The sequence below is a fragment of the Metopolophium dirhodum genome, chromosome 1 (assembly GCF_019925205.1).
Source record: "Metopolophium dirhodum isolate CAU chromosome 1, ASM1992520v1, whole genome shotgun sequence".
NCBI classification, from domain to species: domain Eukaryota; kingdom Metazoa; phylum Arthropoda; class Insecta; order Hemiptera; family Aphididae; genus Metopolophium; species Metopolophium dirhodum.
The window spans coordinates 121,765,732-121,791,299 of record NC_083560.1 but is presented as its reverse complement, the minus strand read 5'-3'; the positions used below and the strand labels follow the sequence as shown (position 1 = coordinate 121,791,299).

Genomic DNA, 25,568 nt, shown 5'->3' with positions numbered 1-25,568 from the left:
TTGATGTGAATGTCCGAGGATATGTATGACCCTGCATGCATATAAAGGTACATAGGTACGTACCTGCACGAATGAAATATTGTGACCCTTATAATATTTTACGGACTCGCAGACGCCGTCAAATCCATCTAAACAGTATTATTAAAATGTTATTTTTTTATTGTCCACGCGCGATAGCAACTGTCCCAAAATAAACACTCATACTTATAATTTGTAATGACACGAAAACGACTTCATGGCGTGTTACAGTTGAAATGCAAACCATATGCAAAACCCATTTTCTGCAACAAGTGTACAGAAAGATCGAAGGCGCGGTATTGGACTCACAAAACGAACGGAACTTGGACTGTGTGACCACTTTTCAAACACATTCCATCCTACAGAGGTTTATGATACATTTTGATCGTCTGCAATTGGACTGCAATGATCATCTATTCATATTTGATGGAGCCCATGCAGTCGGACAACATAAGGTAAGTCAATCGATAGTAATAATATGGTATTATGGTAGAAAAATCATTATAATTTAAACAAAACGTAGTGTGCAGTATTCGAAATAATTTAAATTGATAAATGATAGTGATATTATGTAATATTAATTCGTTTACTGCAATGTGATAATCAATGATATATTATACAAGGAAAAAAAAATTCATGATTTATTATTTTGAATTCATCGGAAAATATCATGTAAAAAATAAATGGTCAATAACCTGCACTTATCGCCGTACATACCTATGAATACAGTATTTTTAATAAGTTCATAACTAACGGTATATGAGTAACTATACAATTCTATCGATTATCCCTTCAATTAAATATATTGGTCTCGTAGACATAGATGAGTTACGTCTATACGGGAAAACAATATTATGCCGTAATACCAATTATACTAAGTAAAAATAATCTGTTTTTCAATTTTTTTAAAATGTATTGTCATTTGAGGTTGTTGAACCAGTTTGATAAAATTATTATTTTCTACAAATTAAAGTTAATACACTTATTATCCATTTACTAATTTAGAATAAAGAAATATATCATCAGTCACCCCAGTGCCCCCATGGATATTTAGAAATTATAAACAAACATATTTACCGATGGTATGATAATAGAAGTAAATAAGTGGTATATTACACGGAGTAGACGTCTAACGGTTTGATGGCTCACTAACAAAATAATATTTGCATGTCGTGGTAATATGGTTATGCTTTATTTATTATTTCTATATTATTATTCACTACTGTTTACATTTTATTTTTATTTTTTTCATTAGATTAAGGCTTTGACGACTGAGGTCATTAGCCTGTAATATTTATAGGGTTGGTATGGCAAGGTTGGTACGATAGGGTTGGGGCTGTTGGTACGGTTAGTTAACAACACGTATATGTTTGACAAGTTTTTTGCTACTACGAACCCGGGTGGTCACCCATCCGGGAACTAGTGGCAGCGGACATTACTTACTCCCAATCACATTGCGCGATTGATTGTAGCCAACGCACCGCGCCAAGCCACTTATATTTTATTTTAAACTAAATTAAAGTATTGAAAATACACTTAAACAGGGAGTATATAATATATATTATATATATATAATTAGGGAATAGTAAGATATTTTTACTTTGGATAATGTTGTAAGCAAAAAAATACTCAAGTATCTACATTATGAATTATGACAGGAAGTGAAGAGAATTCTATTTGTTTTTCTATTTATTTGAAAAATTAAATTTTAGGAATACAAATTTTATAATTGCCATTATTAGTTCATAACTTTTTATTAGTTAGCAAAAAGCTATTATTGTGTTTATCGTGTTATATTATGCAACTTGTGTTCACAGACAGAAAATTTCGATTAAAATAGCCACTATAATAACTATGTGTCGATGCATAAAGATCGCAATACTTATAACTAAAGACCGGATTTATACGTTTTTACATATCGTTACTGGGTCTATGCAGTCTTATGCGAGTAAAAAATGTGGACGATTCATTTGATTCCGAATGCGTGGAAAAAAGTTTTTTTTGCATATTTGAGAATATTTTATGGGTTAGAGAATACTTAACCCATTTAGCATATTTTGGAATATTCCATAAATTGTGAGAAAAAATTTGTATTTATTTTGGATTTTAATATTATGGTAACCAGAAAAAAATGTTTGAACATTTACAATTTTTTTTTTATCATTTCCAACTCTTACTAATGTGCAATAGTATTCCATTAGAATACGCAACTTTTAATACCTAATTAATACCTTACTATTAAAATAATATTGAAAAAATAAATTTTTAAATGCATATTTAGGCAAATAATGATGTTTAGTGATAATTTTTGCATATTTTTACGTATGTTAGCATATTTTTTAAATGTTTAAGAGAATATAATGAGAATATTTGAAGGTTTTTTAGAGAATATTAGCATCATTTTTTAGGTATTTTAAGAGAATTTCCGATCTTTACTTATGACTCACAAATGATGCAAAATAATCCATATCGTTTGTGTTCTATGGTAGAGTTTCCTGGTAGAGTTTTTGATATCGGTTTTGACCATTTCAATCAAGTCGGTATGGCATTACGGAAGTAAGAATATTTCCGGCTACAAAAGCGTTGACCTCGGGGGGTCACATTTACTCTTCTATACCAAGGTCCGGTAAAGATGTTTAATGTTATCGATATTCGTTTCCCAGTTGCCGGAAATGAATTTAGATTATATGTATAAACGTGTAATACACCTATACATTACTATGATATACTTGAAATATAATATATTTTCAAATAATCGATTTATCCCAAAAGCTACGATATAATGATTGTTTTGAATAAAATTCTCATTTTGGTAAGAGAAAATATCATTATAAATTATCATTTCATAAATGTTCACAGCCTCTTCTGGCTCTCTTGACGGATAGGTGAATTTTTTCCTACACACTTAATATTATATATTATGTTATACATTTTAAATTATTCGTGTTCAACGTTCTTACAAAGTACCTACCTAGTCTTCATAAGTGAAATTATGATTTGCACTATACGTAGGCTATAGCTACAATAACATGTGCGTTTTGTATTAATATTGAAATAGTTTCATATAGGTAAACAATTCTTTCACAGTTAACTGAATAATAGCAACGAGGGTCACAAAGAAACGGGTCGATTTCCCTTTTGGTCGCACGCATAGTTTGTGATGAGTAAACAAACGGGTCGGGTGGGCACGTGACAAAAAATTATTGTGATTTTCCGCCGAAATATGCGTACGCGAAAGGGTCACTATAGCCACAGACTATGTCCGTTCGCCATTAACGTACTATTTTCCCTCCGGTGTGTCGTAGATGTATTATTATAATAGCTAAAGGAATAATACCAACAAGTATGGCTATATATCCCAGTGGCCAGCTACGGCTCGTTTCGCATTGTTTCGGACACCACAACCGCGGTATGTGTGGTATACGATACAAATCTACACGATTTCGGTCGTCCGGTATCAAACTCGACCTATTCTAATTATTATCATACGTGCACCTACCTAACTACCTACCCACCTACCTGCTGAAGCGTCTCGTGCCCGAAAGTTATTATCTCGAATCGCTGACCGCGACGTATACACTCGGACAGCGGTCGTGCACTCCTTCATTATTACCCCGCAGCAGTCTGTACTAGTCGTTTATGGTGGGTTTACATTACGAATTGGCTACACATTAATAAAAACAATCCAAAACACGTATCGCGGTATCACTTAAAACTGATTTTCGGGTTAATTGACTGTGCAACATTAGTATATAACTATTATTTCCTGTTATTATATTATTAGCGTTACTAACTGCCATAATAGAAAAAAAAATGCCCAAGGAAGCTAATGCATATAATGTAAAATGTTATAGTAAATGTCAAAATAAAAATTGTTTCATGTTAAAAAATATTTTAAAAAACAACTCTTTCCGTAGAGGTTTTTTCAATGATCCTCCACACTAAAATATGTCTTCATAATATCTTGCATATTTATTTTTTATCGGTGTAACAACAGTGCAATACATGATAGTAGTTTTTTGCATTTATAAAAATAATATTCTAAGACATAACATATTACAGCTAAGAAGTACGCTTTGCAAATCATCTGTTGAAACGTTGGAAGTGTACATAATAATTCTTACTGTAATGCATCGATGAGTAACATATAGGTAGAAAGATCATTGTTTAATGTCTGTTTATCTCAGGAACTTGTTCGTTAGGTGGATTAACTTATTTAATATTTATTGGAAAAATGACCCTGAAGTGAAATAAATGTAATTTAAGTAGGTACAGTAAAAAATGTAAATTGTCAATAGAAATAAAACCATTGATTTTATATTTTAACCATAGTTTTATCTAATAAAGATAAAAATGCATATTTGAATTCAAATCATTTTTTTTACATAAATATATTAATTGCGTATGACTATATAGTCACACAGACTTAAGAAATTAAAAAATAAATGTATTATTTTAGTATAAAATTACATATTAGTATATAGGTTGACTTACTATTTAAATAACAATGTAACACACTTAAATATAATCGTTAAATTTGGAAGAAATTTATATTTTTAAATACATAATGTAATTCCGTAAAGTTATGTTTTATTAAAATACCAGTTATTGTTGAAACAGAATTTAAAGAGGAGCTCTAAACAAAAATATAGTTAAATGTAGCTAAAAATAATGGTTTCACTTTAAGTAAGTACTAAATTAACATGGTAAAAATGTTATCATAAAATTATATTTTATGTATATTTGCAAACAATATCATAGTGAGGCTGGGCAAGTTTTTTCAACGCAATTCAGTTAAGTTGACTTTTTTTTTTCAATTAAGTTTAGTCTAACAAACTCCATCAACTTATCTTAACTATAATTAATAAGTGAAGTTAAAAAAAAAAATTCAATTCATAACAAACTTGGATTATTATTGTACATGTTTACGTCCAATAATATGTGAGTACAAAGTGTTACTTCGTATGGTAAATAAATAAATAATGATAACAAAATAAAAGCTTATAAATAGTCGATCAACTAACCAATCGTGGCCACTGGAAATTACTTATAGTAGATAAAATAAATACAAAATAATACTGTGCAGTGTATAAAAAACATTGAATAAAAAAACTGTACGCATGTATAATTTATTAATTATTTAGTATATACATTTATAAAGGTATCATTATGATTATAATATATTATGAATTGAAACGGCCACAATTCATGATAATTGTATTAATATTAAATCAATAAATAAGTATTAAATAAGTATTATGAAAACAATTTGTGATGAGTGACTAACATCGTAATTATTATGATAGTTTAATTTTTTTTCTATAAATATAAATCCGAAATCCTTCATAATATAATTTCATTTTTTTTTTCGTATTCTATGAACTTATAATTATAAACGGTATTTAACAAAATATTTGTCTGGATATTATGTAAATTCAAAATTTACTTAATTGATAATATTAAAAATATTATTTGTTTATTTTAAATTAACGTAGAGGCAAATAAATTTAATTAAAGTTAAGGTAATTAAAACATTAAACTATTAAGTTCAGTGAATTGGTTAAAATAAACATATTAACTTGTTTATGCCTAGCCTCCCATCATAGACCATAGCATATCTTTATAAGCTTATGATAATTGTATATGTGGCTGTGAAATGTTTACAGTAAAAATTAGGCCTCCATAAAATCTGAAATACTTTTTGAAGTAAAAATATTAGTTTATCCTATGTGAAAACCATTGGACGGTAACAATAGTATAATTATAATTTAAAACGTTGATTTGGTAGAGTTTCACTTTTAAAATCCCATGATGATCAATGATTGCATATTATTCAAACGACACGATCGATTAAACTTATGCTGGTGTGGTTTATAGGTAACACTTAAACAGGGGTGTGAGAAATACGATGAATACAATAGTATCAAAGATTTAATAGAAAGAAAACTAAGAAAAAAAAAATAAAAAAAAATGGGGGTGGATGGTGACTTACATAAATACGAGAGTTCAAAATAGCGTGCAGAGACAACTTGCGTTATTGCACTCAGACAAAGCTTTATGAAAACTATTGAAACGCAACGACAACCTTATATCTTACGGATGGAAAATGCGTCCGAGAATGCACTTCAAACACAAATTCTTCTGCTCCCCCCGATACCCGCCACTGCCACTTATTTCCGGGTGGTCGGCTTTTGTCTGCCTACGATATATTATCACGTGTATATATATATATTATAAATGTGAAAATGTGTGCGTATGTGTTAGTGTGTGTGACATATGTATATGTGTGCTTGTAATATTGAGTAATTATATATAATATATTATATTATATAATTGTAAGGACTTCAATGTTCTGTTCTCAACATGTTTGTCGCTTGCGCGATACCGAGATACAGCCTTGAGTAGGATGCCACTAAAAAACTGATAAGAATATTTTTGTCATAGCGCACACAAAACAAAACATATTGACGGTTAAAGGAACACGTGTGATTATATGGGATAATAATATCATGGGTAACAGAAAATGTATAGTATTAAGTCCGAAGCCTGTGGGATCAGGATATCAATATTATATTATAATATATCCTAATTGATGGGATCCAACTAAGAACGACTTACCTCGACTTATCGGTTTTTTTTTTAAATTTAAATTGAAATAAATTAAAATTTGTAGAATATAAAACATTTTACTTAATAATATAATCTTTGTATACGCTACTGTTTGAATTATTAAAAATTGATTTTTACAATAACCGAAAAAAGATTGACTATGGATTGAATATTTTTACAGAATATAAATACAATAACCGTTCTCCGTATTTAGATGCACTTCTTTCAGGTCAAACACTCCTAATAATAATACAATACACTACTTATAACCCCATAATTATGTACAATAAAACCTAATCAACACATTTGCGTTCATATCACGAATTAAAGTTAATAACTTGGTCCTAGGAAGCACGTCTTTTACATAACGCTAAAATATTTATTCTCAGACAAATGTTACATCGACGAATAACGTACTTTATTATTAAAACATTTCAATGCAATAATATATTCTACTGTAATTTCTTACTGATGTATCATATATTTTGTGATAATTGTATGATGGTAAAAATAGAATCATATATGATTCCACTTGGCCACCATTACAAAATATTGTGATGTAGTCCGATCACGTCATACAGTTTCCAACTAGCACCCACTTCACAGTGCAGTAATCCACTCATATATTTTCTTAGAGGATGAGGTATAGTGTCTTGTAAATAGTAACATAATATTAAACATATATAAATATATCACGTCTTGATCTCTATAATATACTACCCACTTGTGATAAGAATAAATAAAGATCTCAGGCCTTAGGGTAATCTCAATGAACTATGTAATTTTTTCCATTAATATTTTCATGAATATTCATCTATACTTTTGCTGTGGTGTTATAGATTACCTACGTCATATAATTGGGATTATGGAAGTATAAAATATTACAGATCAAAATGTATTTATTTTTAATAGAAATTTAAGTACATTAATATTTATAGAAAACTCTTTCAAAAATATATTTCTAAATATTTTAAGACAGTTTTCATTTATTTTTAATTATTGATGTAGGTCATAAAAATAAAACAAAAAAGAACAATTTAATAAAATGTAGGTATTTTTTTGTCACAATCTTATTATAAAAATAAGTTGTTGCAATGACTATAATGTATCAATTAAAAGTTCAAACTATCGTTATTAAAAAATTGATTTCTGCCAGATGCGGACGACACCCAACCATATAATACTACAGTGCATTAATGTTGCATAATATGATGTAATGTACAAATTTCAACACTTAAATACACTTGTTTTTATAATTTCTCATCTATAAAAAAAAAACCCCCAAACTATTGGAAAATAAATGATATATTTAACATTGAACAGTCTGAACAAAAAAAAATGTGTACAAATGAGTGATTTGAGTTTTTACTCTTTATTTTTATTCATATTTTCGTTATGCTTCTTACTCAAAATTTTAACTGTTTTTTAAGTCAAATTGATAACAAAATAAGAAAACATTTATTTTTTTGAGTGGTATCTGTTATTGGACCTATATTATTGTTTAATTATTAAACTTTAATAGGTATTTTCTCGTTATCTGCACGAAAAACCAAAATCAACACTTAATCCTTTTGATTATAATAATTATAATTATTTACTACTAGATCAAATAAAAAATGGATATAATTCCCGTTGAAATACAATTTGAAATCTGTTATATTTTTAATAAATTCAGAATAATATAATACAAAACCAAGTTTTTGATACATAACTGCAGCATATTATTATGTTACCTACCATAAAACGTGATTAAATGATTGATACACAGTGGAAATATAAGTCTATGGTATAATATTTATATAAAATTTAAAATTTAAATACGGACCACATAATTATATTATAATATCGGGATGTTATTCAAGACCCAAAATGTTCAGGTACCTGCCCGCATTAAAGGCACGTCCAAATATCGACAGTCAACTTTTAAATATATACCAAAGTATAATATATTTAGAATATACACTTTGTGGCGTAGCAATAGCCTTTAAAAATCTATCCCTAAGCACCGCAACTTTGTTTTTTTTTTACAGTTTAAACACAATATGTATAAGATGGGTCCCAACGGAATTTATTATGGTTGGTAATCTCATTGTTTGTTAAACGTCTGATGGTATTTATTTTTGTACAAATTCCGAACAAATTATGCAGACTATGCAATTGTGTTAAATATTTATTACATCAAATTCAAATATTATAAAGTGGACTTTTCAAAATTGATTATTTTCGCTGTTTACGTGTTTTGTATGAGTTAGAAAATCATCAATATATTAATCGGTTGTACGTCCATGGTATTATGTTCTATACAAGTCTTACAGACAATCGATGACAACGGTGTTGTAATAAGTTACTTATAAATTATAATATATATTTTTATTATACCATTATTTTCAGCCTAGTATACCATCTCTACCGCCACCACAGCTTGCTATAGAGACCGTCTCTGTTTATCGATCGTTCGTAAACAAGGAATGAAAGTTTTCTTGCATTTGAGTATAATAATCAGTTTTATTCTTTTAATTTGGTCGATAATATTATGCTCTTAAAAGTTAAAAGTTAAAATCATATTATCTTTTTTGAATTCCGTGTGTTATGTCTAAACAATTTGGTCATTAATAAAATGTACTCAAGTAATATACACAACCGAAAATGAGTAATTTATTTATATATTTAAATAAATGGTAGATATTACTTTCTTTTTCCATTTACGATTATACGAGTAGCTCAATGGCTTTGTGCTTTTAATTCGTTATTGCAATTTTATTATTTGACTTTTTCATAAAAATGCGTGTGATTATTTTTTGGTTCTCAGAAATTAATTTTTAATTTTGTTATTTTAGAAAAGCTCTGATCTTAAAATATTATTAAAAAAAATTAAATTGGAAAAGTTGGAAGTTATTATAGTAGGTACCTATATAGAGAATTTGAAATAAATAATTAAGAATACAATTTAGTCACATAGTGGCATCTGAACTAAATTTTCAAGGGATGAACAATACATTTTTAATGATCAAAAAATATAATATATTTCCAACCTTGTTTATAAAGTTTGTTGAACAAAGGGTGGTTCACTAATCACTATTCATGATCACCCCCTTTTTCTTCTTTGATAATGAGCTTATTAAATTTGGAATTTTTCTAATTTTTAATTATATTAAAAAAGCATATTTTAAAAATCATATATTTTTTATGCAACTTAGATTAAAACTTTTTTAAAATGCAATGCGCCATTTTTATTGTAAATTAATAGGAAGATGATTTTTTTTTTTTGTGTATATTATTTTTGAAACAGTTGAAGATAACCATTTTATAGATTTTATTTTTCTGAAATGTTGATCATTCAACATTTTATTTTCAATAATCTCATGATTTTTAATAATTGTTTAGCTTAAAAGTAAAACAGCAAAAAACCAGTTTTTTTTCCGAGCGGCGATTATCCTCTGTACAGCTAATGGGTATATCCTCACGGGAAATCCTGTATATCATAGTTGTGTAACACAATTTTTCAGAACTATTATTCTCTTGCACATGTTACCGTTAAAAATAAAATCCGTTATTTAATCATTTTACGTAGGTAGGCAGTGTTTTAGTTACAGTATTTACATTGCAATTGAATTAATAATCTAATAATAAATTGTAGAGCATAACTAGTTATTAAAAATAAATAAAGCAAGATATAAAATAATTGTTTCGATATTAAAAAATATTGATTAAGTTCAGAAATAATAATATATTTTTATTTCTGATATAATAAAATAATTTTTCAAAAAAATCATTTGAGTATATAATATTACATCTATTTTATATTTAAAATATAATAATATATAATTAGTTTAACCATATTAAAAGAAACAATTAACCTTACCAAGTTTATAAAGTTTAATAACTCAGATTCACTCTTTTGAATTTTAATTTAGATCTATCAACATTTTAAAATAAATCATGATATAAAAAAAATTTAATTTAACAAGTGTACCTCTAATTTGTATACAATTAATAAGTTTGTATATCACTAGTCATTAAAAGTAATCTTTAAATGATACAAACATTCTGAGAATTTGAAAATAATATGGTCTTTAAGTTAGTTTAAAAATACAAAAAAGACAATTTGAATTGCAATTTTATAGATCCAAAAGGGTGCAAGAATTACTTAGTGAATCCGTCTGTATAGTATATATTATATAAATATAGGCATAAACCGAGGGGAGAAATGTATCTAATTTGAAACGTCTTCAGACAGACGCCCTTAAGTGACATTCTGCTGTTTCCATATGAGATATCTAGATATTATAATAACTGGTTTCATTTTGACAAACATCTTAATAAGTTGGATTTTGAATGAATGTTTTTTAACATTAATGTTTATGAAAACAGTTTTATTATTCGTGAGTTGAGTGCACTAAAAAGTAATTGGACCCAAAATTGTATCTTGTAAGTGACCGAGTTCCTCTCGAGTCACGTATCTCTCTTCAAACAAAATGTCAAATTAACGTGGTACTGTCAGCCTTTATAAATTCATAAAACAATCTCGATTACACTGTTAATTGGGTTATAATTTTGCGAAAAACACCGGTTTTTGTGGTACACAGACGTGATGGTCTGAACTGCAATTTTACCATGCAGTTCTTTCATTGTTACTTATAACAAGTTGGCACTTTTAAGTTTGCGTTAATACATTACTTTTTTTTTTTACTTTTTAAACGATTATACATAATATTATACACTCAAACTAGTCTCATTTAATAACATTTTCCGAATGGTTAAACACAATTTTTCAACCACATTATTAGACTTTGTATGGGGGTAACCTGGTTTGAGCAGCCGTGCAATTTGAGCGTAAATTGTCGTTAGGTATTGCCCGCTCGCAATGATAGTGGACTGTATAAAAATGTAAAAGGTGGGAACGGAAAAAATATATGGGAATGTGAGAACCTTACAAAACAATAGCAATTTGATAACGAAATAATTATAACACGAAATGTTGATGGTAAAAAAAAATATATGCTATTAATTCAAATTATGTAAATAATAATAATAATGACAACAAAATGGAGCTTATCGTGTAGTGTTAGTCGTAGTGATAATAAATAAACATATATCGCTAATCAGGCGAACAAAAGCTATTGATAATAGGTACAAATTATACAATACGGCGGCGATGACGATATTACATAATCGTGCGAACATTTGTTCGATAACGGACGTCGAACATAAATATTATAATATTATGACCTAACCTTTATGCTGTGACTCGGGCTGGTATGATGGCAATTGGCTGGAACTTTGGCTGGTGAAATGGTGACTTGACCACGATGAGGCCCAAGAACGGTACATGACAATATTATAGGTAACGCACTATTTTGTCGGGTTTGGTGCACGAGTTTCGCCGGCGGAACACGTTCGACCGGATTGTATCAATTGTCGTCGTCACGAGCGTAAATACGACGGTACGAACGCCTCGCAAAACCGGACCAGACTAAATGTCGCGAGAGACTCGGCCGTATGATGCACGGTGAGGGGTAGGGCAAGCAGACGCGCGGGACAGCGATAGGCGCGGCAACGATACTTTGACCCCTGCTCGGCGAAAAACAACGTATTTACAGCCATAATAGCTTATCGGGCACCAACAGACTTTATAAAGTTTAGAGCATCTTCAAATGTTGATCATCCATGGCGTCTATTATTCAGTATTCACTGCAGGACAGCGTCTGCATATGAAAGGATTTGAACAATTTCTGTCCATTAAAAATTGCACCTTTGTACTGCGAATCTTATTATAATAATATATTATATGGGTTTGCGCCGTTTTCATGAGCCATGCGGTAACTAATAAAACGCTTATTTATCGCTTATTTTCATCAGTTAGGTATTCGTTTGCACGTTAAAACTTTGTCGTGAGAAATTCGGAAAGTTTACGTGAAAAACTCGAGTTTTTCTGACTTGAAATAATATTATGATATCGATTTGATCTTATACCACCATCGTACGCACAGTAAACAATGAATATAATATATTTAAGCGGCTATATAGATATCTAACGTCGGTAGGCTTTTAGCGTACAGCGATCACAAATGTTCATAATTTAATTCAATAAGATATTGATCTGTTTAACTAGTTACACACATTTTGTAAGTTGATTTTTATTAAAGTTGTAAAGAAAATGTTTGCACTGTTATACGATATTATAATATACGTACAATTCGGCATATCAGTACATTTTTTATATGAATTAACATTTTCAAGTACTACGTACGATCAATTTCTAAAATGTTCGAAACCTTATAATAACCTCCGAATTCCTATGCACGTCATACAAAACGTGTTAATATACCAGTCTAATAAATTAAATAGTTCATTGGCGGATACTTTAGTAGATATTAGGTATCACGCTTGTAGATATATTTTAAATGCTGGTCAACTCGATTTTAACAACAGTAAAAAAATATCGTCTGATAAATTAATAAAAGTCAGAAAAACGTGCTATTTTCCAACAGTAAAATTGAACGAATGAATTTTATACCGAGCTCTCGTCATCTCAGATTGGCATACTATCAACGTAGATCATAATAATCGAAACGTCGATGGGGTTTATTAGTGGCGTCTACGGGTACACACTCGCTTAATACCAACTCGTATACTTTCGTATAGTATTATACAATATAATAGCCATAGTCAATAAATAAATCAGACTTAAGTAAAAAGACGATATGTAATATAATAATAGTGATCAAAACGGGCGCGTTTCTCTGTATTTGTGAGTGTGTGGGTGTGTGTAACCCTATTGTTATTAATCCTGGTGCTCGCTAAATGCGCGGTTGCCATGCCGACGTCGGTGGCGTTTGAAAAGGACAGCAGAAGCAGCCCGGACGGCCGTGTGTGCATGTGCAAATAACTGTCTCCGCGGCAAGTGATTACCACAAACGACACACACGCGCACAATCGTTGGTGTTATATTTTAAGTTTATTTATGGTTATATTATTATTATTATGATTGTCATCACAATGACGACTAGAGTTTCATGATAATATAGGTGTAAGAGAGTGGCCAAGTCAGTTTACATGACGAAAGAGTTCTATTGGCTGGCTCTATCATCATAGATAGTAAATATAATATATATATATATTATATGGATAGGACATCCCTATTCCTTATACACACGGTATACTATGACCGAAAAAAATTTTCCTCATAACTAATAAAACGCTTATTTATCGCTGATTTTCATTAGTTAGGTATTCGTTTGCACGTTATAACTTTGTCGTGAGAAATTTGGAATGTTAACGTGAAAAACTCGAGTTTTGCTGACTTGAAATAATATTATGATATCGATTTGATCTTATACCACCATTCGTACCGCACAATAAACAATGAATATAATATATTTAAGCGGCTATAAAAATATCTAACGTCGGTAGGCTTATAACGTACAGCGATCACAAATGTTCATAATTTAATTCAATAAGATATTGATCTGTTTAACTAATTACACACATTTTGTAAGTTGATTTTTATTAAAGTTGTAAAGAAAATGTTTGCTTGTGGTTATAGTAGTGGTTAATTAATATATATAGTATGGTTTATGGTCAAACTATGTTATCAACATAGATAATACAGATAATCATGGTTGTCGATTGCAAATACAATTTTTATGACGTAACATTTTACCACGAGCTATAATGTATTATTTACATAACTAAGTTTTTGGTATGTACCTACTGTATTGTGGCAGTATACGTATTTGTTATATATTTTATAAATTGGCTAGTTTGAAATTTAATTATGTAGTTTATATAATGAATCGCGAATTATATGACTCCATACTTAAGAATAATATTATACACTAGAGACTTTTCGACGCTTTATAAATTAAAAAAAAAAGTCACTCGTTCCGTATTGTAGTAAGATTATAATCGTGATCTATTGTAAAAATAAGTATTGAGATTTTATAGGATAAGTTCTTCAATTATTTTGTTTTTATCCGTTATATAGGTACCTACTATTGAAACAAATCTAATTTTTCAAAACCGAAAACATATATTGAATTATTATTTTATGCTTTACAGAATCTATTTCTGACATGCATATCGTATGTTTTTGGATCAATTCTCGCATAAACTCAGTACCCATATTAAATATGAACAATATCGTTAATGAATACAAATTCTCCTCAAAATGTGTCATTTCCATATTTATTATTTAATTATAATTACTTATTTTTTTGCATACGTAAAGAAGCGAAGGAGTTTTTTACCACTATTTATTTTATTTTTTAACGACCGACTTACCAAACATTTGTTATAATATGAAACTCAGTTGGGGTGTACAGTATTTTTTTTACACTTAAGCAACATTCCTGGGTCAGCGGAGTTGAGCAACCCTTGATTCGGGTGATTGGTTTCTGGCTGTTTAAGATTAAGATACACATCTCTCAAATTATTAGTGGGAAAAGTGATGTTATACGCATACACGTGTTGGGTGTAGGTTTATATAAGTGTGTATAGAGAAATGTTTATTTTGGGGTATCTGGGACAGCATAATAGTGTGTTCATATTTGTGGAATTTTCCAATCGTTACAAAAGCAATAAATCAAATATATTATCATGTAAGTTTTGTGTCTCATCCAGCTGTCACACGATCAGATTTCACACACATGGCAAAGGTGAATCCATAATTTGCCGTTATCAAGTAAACACTAAGGTTCGTATTGTGGTGGCAAATAAAGTGCACCACATCAAAATTGTGTTATAAGTTATAAGTAACTAAATACGGTTTTAAAATAATTGAATTCAGAGTAATTTTTAATTAAATTACAATTATTTTGCTTTCCACTTGACCCATCATGACACTGGAGTAGCTAAATTGCCTATCTATGTCGCCGTGTTAGGAAATATAGTAACGACTACATAATAATAATATCATTTGTTATAGAACAATATTGGAAGTATTTACATAATATAAGATATTTCAAAATAAGAATAATATTTTTCAATATATGGTTCAAAATAAAACAATAATATTATGAATTTATATTGTGTTCATATTATTATACTATATTTTTGCTGCCATTACTTAGGTATAATTAATCACAAAAATGGTTTCTACAGTATTGAATTAGATTCACATAATTACATTAATATAAAATATTTCTGAATTGTATTTTATATTGTAAAGTTCTTTCAAACCCAAACCACAAAAGAAACTTGTGAAATAAATAAAAAAAATAATATGTATAATAATAATAAATAAGTACATTTTTACAGAATAAAATATAATTCTGTTGTAAAAAAAAATCCAACAATCCAAAAAATAAATCTTTAATATGTTTGGGTTGAAAAATATTCGAAATAACAATAAAAATATATTCTTAATAATATTAAGTATATATTTTTATTATTATTTTTATTATTAAAAAGTCAAATTAATTAATACTTTTAAAAAGCGATAAAATCAAAATGCAATATAAAAAATGTATTATAATAATTTATACTTATATTGTTTGCTTGTGTCTGGCCGACAAACATCTACACTATTGAGAGTATTTTGGTATAAGTCGATTAATAGCCAAGAGTATAAAATGTAATTATAATAGTCTGTAAAAATGTTATCAGTTATTTTCATTAATTTAAAAAAAGTTAATTTGTTTGCCGCAATAATTGTGTATCAGTCCTAAGACATCGATTGTGAGTGTCTAGGCCTGAAAAATAATAAACAAATTACATACAATTTGACTTTTTTAATTTCTGTATTTTATAGTAAATTTTTGATTTTTACCCTAAATATTTCGTTATTACCCTGATATACCTAAACTTAATACATTAAGATCGAAAAACAGTGCCACTGTGCTTTAAATAAAACATGTACATTTTATTTGTATTATTCGCGTACGGTTATTCGTGGACCACATAAAAAACTATTGAACGATTGAATATATTTGACCTTAATGACCTATACGATCGAGTACAATTTACCTAATACTGACTACATCAAAGAACTAATAAAATACTCTAACGTTTGAGCACGGAATTATGCAGTGTTGCCCTATTTCCATTTTCAATACCGATATCTACTACTTTTATTTATTTGCATAATAATTTTCATAGAAATATATAAGGCAAAACACATTATAACCGTTCGTCAATACAAATATTAATAAAAAAACGTTAACTCCCCTCCCCAACCAATTTTGAATTTTTTTATAACTAATGAGACACACCTCAATATAGTGTATTAATACAAAAATACTTCTATAGTATCATAATTTATAAAAAAAAACCTAATTTCTATGCGGGTTGTTCTGTTGTTAATAAGTGATAACCAATATAATAATATAACTTCGTAATATGCAGGCTATTCATAGTGTAATCATGAAAATAATATAAAATTATGAATATAGATATCTATTATATCGATTTTTGTCATGATATTATACGATTGTTATATATTAAAATTAATATTGCATATTGTGGTAATTAGTAAAACAAAAATAATATTATCGTTATGTATTGTATTTTTTTATTTTATCAAATAATGTAAATAATAATATAATATTATATAATTTATGTTCTGAATTTATAGAATTTAGATGGACTTGTATAATATGATTGTTTGGAATGTTCGTAAAATAATAAATAAATAACAATCTTCAAAGGTAGTACATACATGTAGTAAATAATATTACATAATATAGGTAAATAGGTACCTTTAAATAATATATAGCTTATAGCAAACTTCACAGCGACAACGCGACTGCAACGAATAAAATATTAACTATTTTGTGTGTTTTCATGATAATGTCCTGTCGTAGTCGGTGTCATTCCATCATAAAAATATACAAATATAGTAATATGTTTAAAGGTTGCAAAAGTGGAATCTACACGCGTCACATTATATTGCTAATAATAATTATCGTGTACCTATCTGAAGGGGCCCCGAAGTAATAAAATCTCTACGACGTTTACTTATCGCCACCGTTTTTGAAGTGATAAACACTGCCGTCGATCGCGTGCCGCAGTCGTGTTGTACCGATGTTCAATTATTAACGATGCGCAAACACGCGTGCGCAGAGAATGTACATGACCTAATAACGTCTGGCGGTGTGTCCTGGTCAAAGACAAATAATTACCAAAACGAAAAACACACGGTGCTCCCCCCCCCCCCCCCCGACTACTGTTTTCGAGGTCTTGGTCGTTCAAATCACCCGTCGCGACGTCGATCGCCGATGTATAATATTATAGCAGTCGTAGGCAATTATATATGGGCCGTATGTGCAGCAGTTAAAGCCCGAGCTCGTTTTTCGCGTGATAAAGTTAAAACCGAATTCTTATTGAACTGTGCGCAAAGAGTGGGCAATAAACGGTTAGTCGTCGGAAGTCCACCTGACGTCGTCCAACGTGATTACCGAATAACGCACGTGCGGTCCGAATCCAATATAATATTACGGCGCGCCTCGGGGGTTATCCGGGAAATCCTGCTGTAAGGTATTATTGTTGTGTTCTATTTTTCCGTCTCCTATATATTGTTATTAAACGTCGCTGTTGACCAATACGCCGTGCGCCATTATTGCAGTCGCTATACGGCTGTATAAATATATATATATATATATTATATGGATGGGTATAGGTACCTATATCGTATTATACATTTAGAAAACGTATTGCAACAGCGACGCCACGCGCCGACCGCAATAAGACGATCGTAAGTCTACGGAAATACAATAGTACCCGTACACTATACATATATATATATATATATATAGGTACGCTCGTCCGTACGAAGAATCGTAAATAAATCGTTTGCCTTTTTCCGAATTCATCGGTCGTAATAATAATATTAACAGTGCGGTATTCAGTGTCAATACACCGCAAGCAAACGTATATACTTAAATTCTATATATATATATATCATTTCACCCACGCCTTCGTATTCGTAGTAAGTCTTCTTAAAACCGTTACACTGTTCAACGTGATTACCGAACGGCACACATAAGTTTCAAATCCAATAAAAAGTTATAGCCCCAGAGTCATAGGAAATCCGAAGTACTTTCTCTTTACATTATCGCCATTTCCAGCGTTAAATATTGCCACATTGACCGCACCACATATCCCTTATATACTACACATGGACACATAGCCAACTGGCGGGTTGCCAACAAGTTTTTTTTTTTTCATGGTCTATTTTATACTATACAAATAGGTAAAGTTAATTTTTTTTTTTAATTGACGATACCAATTATTGTGACTGATTGCTTTTGCAAATCGTTACCTATATACATATTATAATAGATACTATATTATTATAACGCCATTTTCACGACTATGTCTTTTGTCGTATCGTGTGGCTTTTATCTTGTTGTAATTGGCCGTTGCTATCGTGGTATCATTCACTGACCATGATATACCTACCAGGAAATGGTCGGTGTTATTCCGAGCTCAGCTTTTGGATACGACACGGTGACAAATGACGTAGTTGTGAACCCGTCTTTATAATAATAATGATATTTATTTTTTTGTGTTTAATTCGGAGATCTTCTCATATTTGGTAGTTTGTGTAATTTTGTTTATAGTATTTTAAACATATTTTATCATTTTTGTATGATAATATTATAATATTATAATATTTGTTTCCAATATATTCATAAATCGGAATAATTATATTTTTACATGTGATAGCATTTGCATTGCATTTGCACTTAAATGTTTAATCATTGACTGTATGAAACCTCAACGTTATAATAGTATATTTTTAAATTATGAAATATAGTAAGATAATAGTTTCAATCGGTAAACTTATTGTTACACCCAAATATTTAAAAATCAATAACATTCAGTTAATGCAATAAAATGTAAACAATACTTAACTAGAATGAAAAAAAAATGGTCACAAAATTGTTATTATATTTTATTATCGAGTCATTTTTGAAAACCCCAAAAAAAATTGAAACTATTATATTCCATCAAAAACTGTATGCATATCAATGCACATAGGTGGGTTATTGATAGTGTTCATAAGAATATTATTAATATTAAGTGACGAATTTACCGAATATGTAATAGGTAGGTATATTATAGGTTTAAATCGTTGGGTATGATACATGAGAAACACGAATTGTTCATACTAATATTTATGTATGTACCATGTCTCAAAGCACAGCATGAAGTGGTATTACACAATTTTCAGTATATATATTTAAAAACAAGTCAAGAATCAAAATATTAACATATTATTATTATAAACAAGATAATTTTATTCGGATAAGTTATAAAGACGAGTGAAAGCGTACATAAATAACTCTGTACATAATATATAACCAAGTCCATATACCTCTTTATATGTGTACGTTATTACTTTTCTTTGTGACGCACTCATACATACGCACCCAGCTAATATTATAATATTATTTGCCCCAAATTCCATCAACATAGTTTAATACCAAAAATAATCCCGTTAGATTATTTTTCTTCGCTCGTGCAACTAAAATATTATAATATTATAAGTCGTTTGTTAATTTCGTTGTAAGCGAATATATGTGAGTATTATAATACCTAACTGCATTAAAATATTTATATGCGTACTATAATCAACTATGTACAAACTGGTAGGTTTGCTGGTACCTACGCATTGACCTAGTAATTCAGTACAGTTTATTTTTTGTGCTACACGTAAAGGACAATGTTAAGCACGTAAAACCAAATATGACCTGTTGGAATCGTTGGAATTGAACATTAACGCACGTTGGGCACAACAATTTGGAGTATTTTTTTCACGTGATTTAAATCAATGCCTGTTATAGTAACAATGTCACGACGTTGACGCCACGCAGCGATGAAAATTTCTAAAAATATAAATATATTATTTGAACAGAAATTAATTTTTTAAAAGCTTAAAAAACAGTAAGTACCTAACTGAATAGTTTATTGATGTCGTGGAGAAATTACTGATATGGTGAAGAAAACACATACGAAATGGTATAATATTACAAAAATAAAAATGGATTAGTATGCGTCATTATCAATTTTTATCATGTGATAAGTCAGTTGAAACAGAAAATATGAATTTTCTTAACTCACATAATTTACAATTTTTTTTTCCGGAAACATTAAACAATGAAATGGCATAAAGCAAAAATGAAATACACAAAATATATTTTTCTTACTCATGTACAGTTTATTGAGAAGGTCCAACGAGATTTTACTAATTTTGAATTTAATTATTTACTTACCTACGTATATTTTTCTATCGATGATAATAATTACATGGACAAGCTTTAAAGAAAAAATAATATATTGTTTACTTTTTCTAAGTATTACGTCATATAAAAAATATAATAACAATTATTGTTAATATAATTATTATAACAGTTAGCTTGAAAATATGTCGATGCGGTCTAAGCTCCTAACACCTTTATCAAATTATCACAGTCTTGTATAATATGAAAATATAATACATGCGTAATAACTTCTTAAATAAAACAAATTAATTTTCACAAATCATTTTAAATTGTTTAAAACCTAATTTGTTTTTGTATTTTCGTGTTGGGGGTTTTTGAGCCCATCAAGTACTAATGAGTACTCATTTTCACAGCTATGACTTATTAGCCTTGCAGCTTAACATAAAACAAACACAGTTACCGATGACTGATTACAATCTACTGTCTACAATATTACTATAATAAAAACACTTTTTCCGTCCACGGAAACCGTACCGATTTCGAAAGAAATCTGCAATATCGCATGAGTGCCTCTTCCATCATCACCACCGACGCCTTCAAATCACCTAACCCTGCGTTTAATAATAATATGTAGATTTGTAGATTGTATAAGTTTTACGATTTACATAACTCGTTCATGAATATTTTATTACGTATTAAACTTGTAAAAATAAACTAGAAACGTTTTCACTGAAAGTTCAATAATCCCTACCTACCATTTTTATTCTGACCATTGTCGACCAATCTCGACGATACATTAATATTATTTTATTTAGTTGCCTCCTGCTGTCAGGTCATACGGAAGATCAATATTAAATATTGTTCTATAAATAGTATTATTCAACTATTATTGTTCGGTAGACACACATACTTAAAATATCTATGATTATATTTTGTATGATATACGACTCTATACAATTAGTGTTCACAAATATCCATAGAATATTGTTCGATGATAGACCATGCTACCTTACAGAGGTAATAGTATACTCCAGCAATATTGTATTAACCTAATATACTGCTCGCTACGTATATATAGTTAAGATTAAGTACTTTATAATTATATTATATTTAGTTGAGTGATTCACCAAGTATGCTCATTTGTATCATACCTATAATAATGCAAATTACGGTAATCAAATTCTAATTTTAATATTATGTACAATAAAACCATATTTAAAAATGTATACATATTTTTTACCATTTATAATGAGTATCTTTTGGTAATACAGACTTATTTTTTTCAAACGAGAATTATGGATATCTGTTGTACAAGTAGTTTTTTAATTAGGTATTACATTTTATATAAGTACCTACCAGCTCTGGATAATAATTAATAATACTTAGTTATGGGTGTGCATCAAATATAAAACATGTGTAATAATATTAAGTTCAGCACTCATTATAGTATATTTATACAGGTTTAACAAATTTTAAAATATTATAATATTTATATTAATAACTATATAATTAATTCCAAATTATCATAGCCCTCAATTCTTTATACCTGTTAGTTTGCATTATTATTCTTGATACTTTAAGTTTAATAACTATTCAGAAACTATTTCTTTAAATTTCAATTTATATGCATCAACATTTAAAAAAACTAACTGTTTAAGAATTTATAGTAAAAAATGTGGTACTCATATTTTGGCAAAAAGAAGTTTGTAAAACGCTACAGTAAATTTTTTAATTGCATTAAATATGTAAAATATGTTGCGTAATATGGTTTTTGACTTTACCTAAAAATCATTATTAAAGAATAAAACTAGGTTTGATCAATCCTGGTGAATAACTCTGTATAGCTTTATTATAAGAATCGCTATATTCAACAAATCGGGTGATTCTTACCCGAACTGAATACAAAAATAAACTTAACCTGACATAACGATGGCGAGAAAAAAGTATTTTGTCCACATTTTTCACACAAAAACGTTCTATCACAATATTGGCATAATGGGAACCCATATATTTTACATAAAAAAATTATGAGTACTAATATTATTGGTACAAATTTAGTCAAACCATATATTGATATATTATTAACAAATGTACTTTTATGGTTTGGTTAATAAAGATCATCATAAATCTAACATATAATATATTATACTGAGTGATTCACCAATTATATCTTCTCATTCCCACTTTTTATTCAATATCAAATGAATTTCTTCATATTCTGATTTTTAGAATTTTAAACTATATATTTTAACCAGTTGACCTTATTTCAAATACTTAGATATTTTATAGCTTTTTAAGAGTTTACTGTGGAAATTAAAATTTATATTTTAAATGATAATAGCCGTGTTTTTCCTGGTGAATTGTTAAAAAAAATTGAATAACTTAAAAACTACTCGTTTGAATTTTGATTTAGTGACACCAACATTTTCGAAAAAAGTGCTTTGTAATATGCAGTTAAAAACGTTGGATTTTATTTGAAAAAAAAAGTTGGCTCATCGGCACAGGATATTCCTAAAACTATGTGAAAACTCTTTGTGTTTGGAAAATATGCGGCTATTATTGAAAATACTGAAAATTCCAAAACTCAGAACTTTAGCAAAGTAATTAATGTGGAAAAAATTGAGATAGGCATGCATGGTGAATCACTTAACATAGGTGATATATTATATTATATATAACGTTTAAAAGTTCTGTATATTTAACTAACAATATCGTGTGGATAACTTCAAAGTTTAAGTATTAAATAATATTATACCTATATAACGGTCACCGATTGGTTGTTATTAATATCAGAACACAAAAGTCAAGGCCAAATTTAGTATTTTTAATAACTAAGATTCAAAACAACATTTATTATTTTATACTTCAGACATTTTGAAATAAAATCCGGTGGTATTTCTCAGATTCATGGTCGTTTAAACTAAAGAATATAATATTATGGAAAAAGAGAAATCACGTTAACCGTTGTCCATTCTACACATTACAATATACGCTATATCACACAGACTACAGACGTTATTTGAATTACTCGAAAACCGTTTTCAAATCTTGCCGTTCATAAAACATATAGTAGATATAGTAGATGTGATTTAGAGAGAGTGTGTGTGTGTGTGTGTGTGTGTGTGTACGCGTGGGTGTGAATATTAATATATATACAAACGAAAATAGTTTTTGACAGCATCGGAATCCGAACTTTAAACTAAATAAATAAACGGCTACGTGATAGTCTTCAGAACAGTTTTCCAAATTCGGAGAAAACCTACGTACACGGCGTAAAAAAATAAAGAACAGAACAGTTGGAGGTATACCATGGTCGTGTGCCACCATAATATTGTTATCGTCTTGCAATCGAACCCGATCGTGTGTAAAGCGTTTTCTTGCGGCCGCAATAGCTGCCGACGACCATGACATCGATTTTTGTCCGGTCTTCGTCTCCCGTCGCCGCGTTTCGCTGGGTGGCAGGATGTCACCGTCGATATAAACCTTCCTGCCTGCTTTCCGACCAACTAACCCTACGTGGGGACAATCAACGTCGATTCACGTTTTGCGTACCATCCCCGGAGATGTACGAGAATACAGAGGTTCCTCGATGGATACATAGGACATCGGAACTTATATTGTATGTCGTAAAATAATTAATGTCATTGTTGTGGTCATATATTATAATAGACGAATCGGTTCTTGATCAAATCACGGAGTAGGATATTAGGTTGCTAATGTACGATTTATAGGGTGATTATAACGAGGAGAACGATTATTAATGATTAATATCAAAGTCGTATTGTTCTGTGAGTGTTAACTTTTAAAAATATAATGTGTCTCAATCATTCGCACGACTCTATTGTTTAAAAATAATTTTCTAGTAACGAGAACAATGTATTATTTATTGTTCGACTGGTTTGGATTAGGGGTACACAATTTGTTATATGTAACGATTTTTTTTGTATAATAATTTCCAGTTTAATATGCCATGGCAAAATGCCATTTCTGAAAAATTATACGTAATATACACTAACCAAATATTATATTATTTAAGATACAAAATATAAAATGTTGTTTTGAATCTTAGTTATTAAAAATACTAAATTTGGCCTTGAATTTTGTGTTCTGATATTAATAACCAATCGTTGGCTGTTGTATAGGTATAATCTGTATAATATTATTTGATACTGAGACTTTGAAGTTATCCACACGATATTTTTAGTTAAATATACAGAACTTTTAAATGGTATATATAATATAATATTATGCATCTTTATATTCGTTATCTCTACATCACAACATATTGCATAATATACGTCTAACTAACCTTAAGTATATTATTACTATTGTTATTATTATCAATTAGTAAATTATCGTGTTAATAGCCAAAATGATTAATTTTCTGTAAATATCTGTAGCTGTAAATAGTCTACATTTTGCATAGGCTGAGATAGTCTTGTTATATAATAAATAAATGAAAAAAAAACTAAAACTGGATGTCTGGGATCTGATTTTAAAGCATCACATTTACAGGTTATTTTTATCGTCAAGTTTACAAACGCCATCGTTATGTCCAGCACGGTGATGGCTAATTTTGGAGTAGAGAATACCTAAACTCTTCTACTTCTCTCCCCCAGATTATATCACTTTGGTTTTTCTATTGTCGTGTGAGCTACTAAAATATCGTTCGTATATAACATTAACGTATGAAAATCAAATTATTTTTTGTATTTTTCTATATGCATTCCTCAATTTATTATAATACTCAACTATTTGAGTAGAAAAGCATGTTGA

At 29.2% G+C, this 25,568-nt stretch overlaps 1 protein-coding gene across 1 annotated transcript in view; it reads left to right on the top strand.

Annotated features, from left to right (window-relative positions):
- Positions 1 to 25,568, top strand: part of LOC132934407 (uncharacterized) — a 104,675-nt gene that overhangs the window by 34,404 nt on the left and 44,703 nt on the right. Inside the window, exon 2 of the mRNA XM_061000715.1 lies at positions 250 to 473. Coding sequence (XP_060856698.1) covers positions 250 to 473 — 224 coding nt within the window. The remainder of the gene's footprint in view (positions 1 to 249; positions 474 to 25,568) is intronic.